General features: G+C 36.2%; 2 protein-coding genes across 4 annotated transcripts in view; one reads left to right on the top strand and one right to left on the bottom strand.

Annotated features, from left to right (window-relative positions):
• Positions 1-5,275, bottom strand: part of LOC108974134 (glycerol-3-phosphate dehydrogenase [NAD(+)], cytoplasmic) — a 26,286-nt gene extending 21,011 nt beyond the window's left edge. The window contains exons 1-3 of one of the 3 annotated variants that reach the window (XM_018941797.1): positions 5,155-5,275; positions 4,492-5,001; positions 4,056-4,233 (exon numbers count right to left, since the gene is read on the bottom strand). In XM_018941797.1, coding sequence (XP_018797342.1) covers positions 4,056-4,233; positions 4,492-4,535 — 222 coding nt within the window. In that variant the 5' untranslated portion in view covers positions 4,536-5,001; positions 5,155-5,275. The remainder of the gene's footprint in view (positions 1-4,055; positions 4,234-4,491; positions 5,002-5,154) is intronic. The other 2 variants (XM_018941798.1, XM_018941799.1) reach the window with 2 other exon arrangements.
• Positions 5,276-6,002: 727 nt separating this feature from the next.
• Positions 6,003-9,788, top strand: LOC108974096 (DNA-directed RNA polymerase III subunit RPC2). Its single transcript, XM_018941729.1, has 4 exons — positions 6,003-6,960; positions 7,021-7,785; positions 7,854-8,776; positions 8,841-9,788. The coding sequence occupies exons 1-4, from the start codon at positions 6,096-6,098 to the stop codon at positions 9,690-9,692; spliced, it is 3,405 nt and encodes a 1,134-aa protein (XP_018797274.1). The 5' UTR covers positions 6,003-6,095; the 3' UTR covers positions 9,693-9,788.
• The last annotated feature ends 898 nt before the right edge of the window (positions 9,789-10,686 follow it).

Here is a 10,686-nt window from a genome sequence, read left to right on the forward strand (position 1 = left end):
GAAAATAATCCTAAGATAAAGCAAATTTTTATATATAGCATCTTGGTATAACCACAAAAAAACTCATAAAAAGTGTGAAAACAAAAGCAAAGAGCAGCAGATAATTAAAAACAGATTGTTTGGTCAAAAACACACAAGAAAAAATATAAAAAACAGAAATACAAACAGAAGTAAAAAACGAAACAGGAAAACTTATAATGGGAGCGTTTAATACATAACGATGAGTAAATATATACAACTATCCATATACATAGTATACAACTAGAAGCGCGCATAGCAATTGCTATAATTTGAATACGAAATTTATGGGTATAAAAAAGGTGTGCGCYATATTATGCTAAGCAGAAGCAAACAAAAAATGCAAACAATAACCTGAAATATAGAAAACATACAGATAAAATGTGGTGAATATATTGAATAAGCATAAGTGCGGCTAAAAACGTCAATGCAGCCTTTATTATTATTTTTTTTTCATGCTAAATTAAGCGTCGTAAATGTARCCACTAGACAGGCGAGTGTGCATTACGTAAAAAAAAACACCGAAGCAATTACTAGCAATGCTTCGAGTCGAGTTCAACCAACCAGCGGTCAGTCAATGACTTGTTACGTATAAATTAGTAGCAGTATTGGACGCTTTGTCCGTGTGTAACACACCCACTTATCAATGTCGACAATTTAGAGGCAAATACATTTTGTTTTTTGTTTCTTCTCCAACTGAAGAATTTGTAGTTCTTAATTAATGTTCTAAGAGTTCGAAATTTTGACTTAGTTGATTATGCGCTTTCTTTGCCCCCAATTCATGAAATTCAATTGCTGCCAGACCTTGAGTAGGCTAGAGTGTGGCATAGTGGGGTTGTTGTTGCATAGCGTGCATAGCGTGTATGTTGTGTATTTGTATGCTGATTTGTCTGACCACCGACCGATTGTTTTGGGGGTACAGGGAAAGTAAACGAAATTTAATTTGTGATTTAAAAATAAATTTGGCAATCAAATGTTGAAGTTCATCAACTTGTGTTGAATGCATTGAATTTTTTAATTGAAAAAAAAGAAATTGTTTGTTTATTGCACCAATTTTCACGCATACTTGTAGATTTAGGCGGGATTAAATATGCTTTTGCAGCCGATAAGACAGCTTTTGGATTAACGCCAAAATAAATCACAAAATATWAGACACAAAAATTGTACACGCATACATATGCACATATAAAAAACATTGTCTATAATGCTTATTTGTATACTTTTTTTATATATTTCAGATGCATAAGAATCTCTTGGCTATTGTTTAGTGTTGCTGAGCAATAAGGAATCTTTAGAAAATAACAAAAAATCAGWCCACCACTAGCCAAAGTACACACTAGCTTATCAGAGTGATTGTTTGAACYTTTTTCTGCTTATCGCACTCACAAGTAATGTTCAATAGAAGAATAATATCAGCACACACAGAAGGAGTCCTTAGTTTTAGTTTAATTATTCTTATATGACTGTATGCTATCTTTAGTGCATGTGTGCATATGTATGTAAATAAATTTATTAATTTGGTTGTTTGGCAGAAAATAAGGTCTATAATGCAAGTGTAGTAATCGTTTTAAATGTTATTATTTTCGATATTACCGGAAAACGTTATCAAAAGAAAGCCTTTACTTGCTTTTGTTTTTACACTCTTCTTATAATTGAAACAAATATTTGGTATGTAAGAAAAGAAAAATCGTTAACTTCGTTTGTATATATACATATATATCCYTTACTAATTTTGATCCGTCAGTTTRWATGGCAGCTATATGATATAGTGATACGAACTGCAAAGTTTGTTGAGAGATTGTAATGTTGCCTTGGACAATAAACTATGAAAAATTTCGTAAAGATAGTTCTTCAAATAAAGGTTTTCCATACAAGAACTTGTCGTTCAGTTTGTATGACAGCTATAAGCTATAGTGATCTGAGTTGATTCGATCTGATTTTCCAGATATTRCACCRTTGCTTTGGATAATAATCCGTATCAATTTTAAAGACAACTCGTCAAATAAAAAAGTTCTTCATRATTTTGATTGATCAGTTCGTAAGGAAGCTAGATGTTATAGAAATCCAAAATTGGCGGSTCCAACACATGACCAGCTTCTTGGGAGGAAAAAATATGTGGCTAATGTCAGTTCTATGTCTTATATCTTAGGTTAAGACGGACTTAAACGCGTATAGACAGACAGACTGACATGGTTAAATCGAGTCAGCTTGTCATGCTGATCATTTATAATATATATGTATGTATAGTACTTCGATTACTGCTTGCTGTTACAAACTTCGTGGCAAATTTAGTATACTTTGTTCAGGGTATAAAAAAACTTTCCTGTGTTCACTCCTAGAGAATAAAAAATCGACAATTGTTCAGGCACATGTACGTAACAATGACATTCGCAAACGACAACCTTCGGAAATCTGCAACTTGCACGGAATTAAAAATAGCACACAACGTTAGAGAAAATCAATTGCAAGCAACTACATTGACCAACATTTACCATGACCCASACATGACACCACCCACTTAAGTAAAAAGAAATAAAAAAGAATCAAAACAAAAACACAAAAGTAAGAGTAAAAGTCAAAAAGAAAATCGCAAATAAACTCTAATATTATACGTTGCGCTGCGTAATTTCCGTTGTTAAGGTGAAGAAGAGAATATATGTACATATGTCAGTAAGCGCCACGCGGCCTTGACCTACACGAATGAAAAATGTTAACTAAAACCAATACCACAAATAGAAAAGATTTTTATGTGTAAACACTTATATAATAACACATTTAAAAACTTTCTTAGGAAGATAATTAAATAATTAATGATTCAAAATATCAAAAATAAATAAGCTTTAAACGAAATTTTGAATCATTGAATTATTACAATTATTCAAGGTTTTTTTTTTAAGTGAAGTTTACAGGTGCTGCAACAACGAAGAGAAAGTCAGCCAGCGAGCGAATTTAAACAAGACACAGCAATGCATTAAGAGGGCTTGCGGTAGAGTGGCAACCGAAGTGCAGTCGTTGCATGTCAGCTGCTCAACTACCCGAATGCTCTTGGCCACCAGAACGCAATGCACTAACGACTATGCATTTTGGCATTGAGACGAGAAACCAAAATAAACTCAATAAAACAAAAACGCGAAAGAGATTTCATGGTCAGTGACTGATTAGATAATACATTCTAAGAAGGAATACCTACAGTTGCACTAAAAATATTGTTGATCTTATGTAAGTTTTCGAAAATTGCACAGAATAAAAAGTTCAAATTTATTTTATATTATACATATGTATACGTTATAGGTGGGCATTTGGTGTGAAGAGCGAAAGAGCGTAAATTTTCTCTTCAAGCAAATAGTTGTTTGAAAAGTGGAGGAGAATTGTTWATATTTTTATTATTAATTATATATATATATATTATATTAATTATATATTATTAATGTATGTACATGAATAATGCCTTTAGAAAGTATGCCCCATCAGGAATGGAGATTTAATTTCAGACAAGTCAACTGTAATCCATAATCATATCAAATGGATTTTATTAATCGTTACAGGGCAATTAATTTTTCCATTAAAATGATTAACAAGAATTAATTTAATGATAATAGAACACAGTCGACCTCTGCTTTAATTTGTAGTGCACACTATTTAATTAACTAAGCTCTTCAAATATTCCACTACTTTATCTAATGGCCTAGACTTTTTATATTTTTTGTTGTAAATGACGAAGTCATGCTGCATAGCAAGGGCACRCGATATTCTGCATCACGCATCCATCACTCACAACTGATAAGTAAAAAAAAGGAAAGTCCAATGCGGAGCACTTAGAATATTTTTAAACACACACCTTTTTATATATCATATTAAGGTCATTTGCCAGCATTTGGCAACGTGTTAGTATAATTTTCTTATCAGCAGTGAATTTCCTACAAGTAATTGACGTTATCACACTACCTATATGGTACATACAAAACCGAAATGTGAGTAAACACGAAACATTAAATAACTAGTTTTACACACTCTGCAGACATTAGTTTAACACTTACCACATTCTCTGGCAATTTATGTCCTGGCAAATATTTAACATTTTCATGGGTTGTATTTATGATTTCAGTCAGCTTTTTGCCGTCGATCATCTCTTCATAAACGTACATTGTCACACATTTTTCGAATTGTGGCAGAGTAGCACAGTTTACACCCACAATTTTAGCAATTGCAGAACCCCTATTAAATAGAAGCATAAAGTAAAAGTATAAACGTTACATAATAGTGCATAATATAGAGCTTAAAATTTTCAACTTATGTACCATGCGTGAGAGTTGCATTGTTCAGTGCGTCATAATCGCGTGCATTTCATAGATGCGCGCCAACAGCTCCGCGTTGGCCATGCTGCTCAACAATATACARCACGATTATTGCACACTTTTGTAGCAACTCACACCTACAACCACTTATAAAATACACAATAAGGTAGCAACTTACCAATTTCCAGAGCCTACAATGCAAACGCTGATTTTGTCGGACATAATGTATTATTTTCTTAAAGAAATATATTATGCTTATTTAAAATATTATGTTGTAGGCAATAACTTCCGTTCGCTGAGTGCGTAAGATTTTATGCTATTTTTGTTTTTGTCAACAGTTATCAAACTGTTTCTGGGTCAATTGGAAGTGGCACGTTTAACGCGAGCAAAGTGGCGACGACAACTGAACTGTTGGGGCGGCAAATACCTAGCTCCAAGCGTTTAGGTGTAGACTCTTGTCGTYGTGCCTTCTGATTTTTATCTTGACACTCGCTCCGTTTACTCAGTTGTACTCAGCGCTATTAACCAGACGAGCGAAACCACGAAGTATTTCGTGTTTTGAGTATGATAATGGGAAGTTACGGCGTTTTTGATAAGTGTGTTTGAACGATAATAATAATGTCAACACGGCCTCTTATTTTGCAATTCTTACGGCTATTTCYAGCTAACAATTATATTAGCCAGGTTTCTGAAAAGAAAAACACAGATATGTTTATGTAAACATCCAACTTACGCCAAAAATATTCCACAATGCATAAAAGGTTAAAAAGTACTTTTAAAATAATCCCTAGAATTCCATTCAATACAATTTGCAAAATCCTTTGATCTGTAATATACTTACTCTTGTTATAGTTGCACTTAATTTGGAAGAAAAATATTTTAATAATTTATGCAGTGAGAAATTTCATTTAGTTATGATTGGAAAATAAGCGGAAAAGTTATTCCCGTACCAAATATTTTGACATTTGCCTCGGATCTTATTTTCTTTATTTTTCTATTCCTCGATTTTGTTTTCATTGATGAAAGCTGATGCAACCTTGCCATATGCTGAAATAAATAAAAAAATGTAGCAGTTCTTTGTTATGCTATTTGCATGCTGCCAGTTCTTCGACGGATAAAAATCCATCTGCGTTCCAGTTACTTTGAASCAACTGTCACGAAATTTCAATAGCACAGCAACAATAAGTAGTTCGTTACCAAAATATTTTCAAATAAATGCAGATTATTTTTTACTCTAGCAATTTCTCTCTAAATAATTAAAATTCATTATTGATATCTACAAATAAGCATAAAAGATATAGAAACTTAAACCAACAATAATATTTTAAATCGAATATACAGAATCCTGAAACTGAAACTCTTAAGTATATGCGTTAGATTGTCCAATCAAACAAGAGTTGTGCAGTATTGGAGTTTTGGGCAACTAATTTTTTTACTCTGTTATTGTTGTTGTAACGGCAGAATTCTGCCGAGTTGACAGTCCTTGGCCGGATAAAAATCCGGGTCCGTTCCGGTTTTCGTAGACCCGACTGTCGTGGGAACAGTTTTTTTACTCTCCTACGTAACGCTCTCATACACGCATACGCGARTTATGTAGTTACAGCTTTATTCAAAGTGGCAAACGATTTTTTTTTATAGATGTGGCAGCACTTAGAAATCATATGGTAGAACCATTCCGCGTGCAGACAGGCTACCTATACTTTTATTAAACTTACTTTGAATAACATTTAATTAATATCGCTTATACTGAAGGAAATTATATCCAGCATATTTTTATTTGTGATGGGTGATCAGACCGGTATTGAAAAGTCTTGGGACAGTGATCCCAAAGCATGGTCCAAGCCCATTAAACCATTGGAGGAGAAGTGGAAATTAGTACCGGCATTTTTGCAAGTGAAAGGCCTGGTGAAACAGCATATTGATTCTTTTAATCATTTTGTTAATGTGGATATTAAAAAGATAGTTGAAGCCAATCAAACTGTAATTAGTGATGCAGACCCGCTTTTTTATCTAAAATATTTAGATGTACGTGTTGGCACACCCGATATTGAAGATGGTTACAATATCACAAAAGCTACTACGCCACATGAATGCCGATTGCGTGATACAACTTATTCGGCACCTATAACAGTCGATATCGAGTATACWCGCGGAGCACAGCGTATCATCAGAAATAACCTTTTAATAGGTCGCATGCCGGTGATGTTGCGATCCTCGAATTGTGTGCTAGCGGGTAAATCTGAATTTGAACTGGCCAAAATGAATGAATGTCCGCTAGATCCTGGCGGTTACTTTGTGGTACGTGGGCAAGAAAAGGTTATTCTTATACAGGAACAGCTGTCATGGAATAAAATGATTACCGAAGAATTTAATGGTACGGTACAGTGTCAAGTGACTTCGTCTACACACGAAAAGAAATCGCGTACCTTAGTACTGAGTAAGCACGGTAAATACTACCTAAAACACAATTCCATGACGGATGACATACCGATTGCAGTAATCTTTAAGGCTATGGGTGTAACTTCAGATCAAGAAATAATGTGTTTGATTGGTACAGATACTGAAACTCAAAATCGATTTGCACCCTCTCTTTTGGAGGCATTTCAGTTGAAAGTGTTCACACAACAACGTGCACTGGAGTATATGGGTAAATGAGAAACAAAATAATATAATATATATTATATAATTATAATAATTCAATTTTCAGGTTCTAAGTTGGTAGTAAAACGTTTTCAAAGCGCAGCAAATAAAACCCCCGCAGAAGAAGCACGAGAATTGCTTACCACCACCATACTTGCACATGTGCCAGTTGAGAATTTCAACTTTCAAATTAAATCGATTTACGTATCGTTGATGGTGCGACGTGTCATGACCGCGGAGCTGGATCCAACTGCTTTTGACGATCGTGACTACTATGGTAATAAACGTTTGGAATTGGCGGGTTCGTTAATATCGCTCATGTTCGAGGATCTCTTCAAACGCATGAATTGGGAATTGAAAATGATCGCYGACAAGAATATACCTAAAGTAAAGGCTGCTCAGTTCGATGTCGTGAAGCATATGCGCGCTGCTCAAATAACCGTGGGCTTAGAATCGGCCATTTCATCCGGCAATTGGACAATTAAACGTTTCAAAATGGAGCGCGCTGGTGTTACACAGGTGCTCTCACGTTTGAGTTACATTTCGGCGTTAGGTATGATGACACGTGTCAACTCACAGTTCGAGAAAACACGTAAAGTTTCTGGTCCGCGTTCACTGCAACCAAGTCAATGGGGTATGTTGTGTCCATCCGATACGCCAGAAGGTGAAGCGTGTGGTTTGGTTAAGAATTTGGCGTTAATGACACATATAACGACTGAAGTGGATGAAGGTCCAGTTATCTGTTTAGCTTTTAATGCTGGTGTGGAAGATATACGTTTAGTTGGTGGAGATGTAATAAATAATTCCAAGGTTTTCTTGGTCTTTATAAATGGTAAATAACAATGGCAAATATTTGTTTTGATTCGGWTACTTAACAATAATTTCTGCTTATAATTTCAGGTAACATTCTTGGCATAACAATTAGCTACAAACGGCTGGTGCAAGCTTTTCGTATGATGCGTCGTAAAGGCCGACTAGGTCCATTCGTTTCCATACACACATCGCACACGCAGCGTTGTGTGTACATACACACAGATGGCGGTCGACTCTGTCGTCCATATATTATAGTCGCTAATGGCAAACTGGCTGTGGAACAGCGTCACATTGAAGAACTGAAACGTGGTATACGTAAATTTGAGGACTTCCTGCACGATGGCTTAGTGGAATACCTTGATGTGAATGARGAAAACGATTCATTTATTGCTTGGAATGAAGCTGATATCACCGCCGAAGCGACAACACATCTGGAAATAGAACCATTCACATTGTTAGGTGTCTGTGCGGGACTTGTACCATACCCACATCACAATCAGAGTCCACGTAACACATACCAATGTGCTATGGGTAAACAGGCGATGGGTGTGATTGGCTATAATCAGAAAAATCGTATCGATACACTTATGTATAATCTAGTATATCCGCAAGCGCCTATGGTTAAGTCGAAAACTATTGAATTGACCGGYTTCGATAAATTACCTGCTGGTCAGAATGCAACCGTGGCGGTCATGAGTTACTCCGGCTATGACATTGAAGATGCGCTCATTCTCAATAAGGCATCTATAGATCGCGGTTATGGGCGCTGCTTGATTTATAAGAACTCTAAATGTACCGTTAAACGATACGCAAACCAGACATACGATCGCATTATGGGTCCTGTGAAGGATGCACTCACCAATAAGGTAATTTTCAAACACGATGCATTGGATACCGACGGTATTGTGGCACCGGGCGAAATGGTTGTAAATAAACAAATTTTGATTAACAAGGAAATGCCGGCAGTGACTTCCATTAATCCGATAGAGCAGTCCGGTCAAACATCGCAGGTAATTATTATAAAACAATAAAATGTAAGAACTGTTTTTATTAAATATTAAACTTCACTTGCAGATTCCATATACAGCAGTGCCGATATCRTATAAAGGACCAGAACCTAGTTATATCGAAAAGGTAATGGTATCAGCGAATGGCGAAGAAGACTTTCTTATCAAAATACTTTTACGTCAAACTCGGCGTCCCGAAATCGGTGACAAGTTCAGTTCGCGTCACGGTCAAAAGGGCGTTACCGGTTTGATTGTTGATCAAGAAGACTTGCCATTCAACGATTATGGTATATGTCCAGATATGATTATGAATCCGCACGGTTTTCCAAGTCGTATGACAGTTGGTAAATCGCTTGAATTGTTGGGTGGCAAGGCCGGTTTATTAGAGGGCAAGTTCCATTATGGCACCGCATTCGGCGGTTCCAAGTGCAAAGACATACAAGATGAACTCTTCAAGCACGGTTTCAATTATATGGGCAAAGACTATTTCTACTCGGGCATTACGGGTGAATCACTGGAGGCTTACATATACTCCGGTCCGGTGTATTATCAGAAACTGAAGCATATGGTGCAAGATAAAATGCATGCGCGTGCACGTGGTCCAAAAGCGGTGCTGACGCGTCAGCCCACACAAGGTCGCAGTCGAGAGGGTGGTTTGCGTTTGGGTGAAATGGAGCGCGATTGCTTGATTTCGTATGGTGCCAGTATGTTGATTATGGAACGTTTAATGATTTCATCGGATGCGTTTGATGTGGACGTCTGTAAGACTTGTGGCCGTTTGGCATATTGTTCGTGGTGCCACTACTGTCAATCATCAGCGAATGTGTCGAAAATCTCCATGCCATACGCCTGTAAGCTGCTCTTCCAAGAATTGACCAGTATGAATGTGGTGCCRAAATTGAAGCTGCAGAATTATTAAGCTTTTTTTTCAATCTAAGTTAAGTGTTTTTTATGTTTTTATCGATAATGTTTAAAGTAGACGTAAGACATTTACTTTACTGCAATTGCATTACAATTTAAGAAAATAATAACAGTAAAATATAACAGAAGKATCTGTTTATATGTAGAAAAATGGTGTCATAACCTCAATACGTTTTCGAAATGCTGATACTGCTTACATTGCAGTTATTCAAACTTGTAGTTCAATGTTTATAATAATTTTAGGTAGACATTTTCGGTAGTACCGAASCTAAAATACCCTACACAGTTGCATTTCTTAAAGTGTAAAAGTTTATGAAGCGATCGTTATCTTGATATTGAGCGGTTAGTTTGTAAGAGAGTTGTATGCTATACTTGTTCGATCTAAGCAATTTCTTGTGAGACCACAGTATTGCTTTGGTTTGGACAATTATTTATGCCAAACTCCATGACGATATAATGTCAAACATAAAAGTTTTCCATACAAGAAAAGGTTTTTGCTTCTGTGTTTATATGCGAACCCTCAGTTTCGGAGATAATGTTCTGAAAATTTGCTCACATTCTTTTCTCTTCAAAACGCTGTTTATTTATTGAAATCGCCGATATCGGGTCACTATAGCATAYAGCTGCCATACAAACTGACCGATCAATATCAGGTTCTGTCCGTTCCCACACAGTCGGGTCTACGGAAACCGGAACGGACCCGGATTTTTATCCGGCCAWGGACTGTCAACTCGGCAGAATTTCATCGCTACAACAACAACGACAACAACAGATTCTCGTATGGAAAACTTTTTTATTCGACAAGTTATCTTCACGAATTTCGACATAGACTTTGTCCAGGCCAGGGCTACAATCTCTGAACAAATAATTTACATCGGAGCACTATAGTATGTACATGGCATACAAACCGACCGTTTAAAATCTAGAACTGCATGCTAACTTCTTATTTGACAGGATATCCTCAAGAAATTTCGCACTGATTTTTGCCTAAG

The sequence above is a fragment of the Bactrocera latifrons genome, unplaced genomic scaffold (assembly GCF_001853355.1).
Source record: "Bactrocera latifrons isolate USDA-ARS-PBARC rearing strain unplaced genomic scaffold, ASM185335v1 scaffold_53, whole genome shotgun sequence".
NCBI classification, from domain to species: Eukaryota; Metazoa; Arthropoda; class Insecta; order Diptera; family Tephritidae; genus Bactrocera; species Bactrocera latifrons.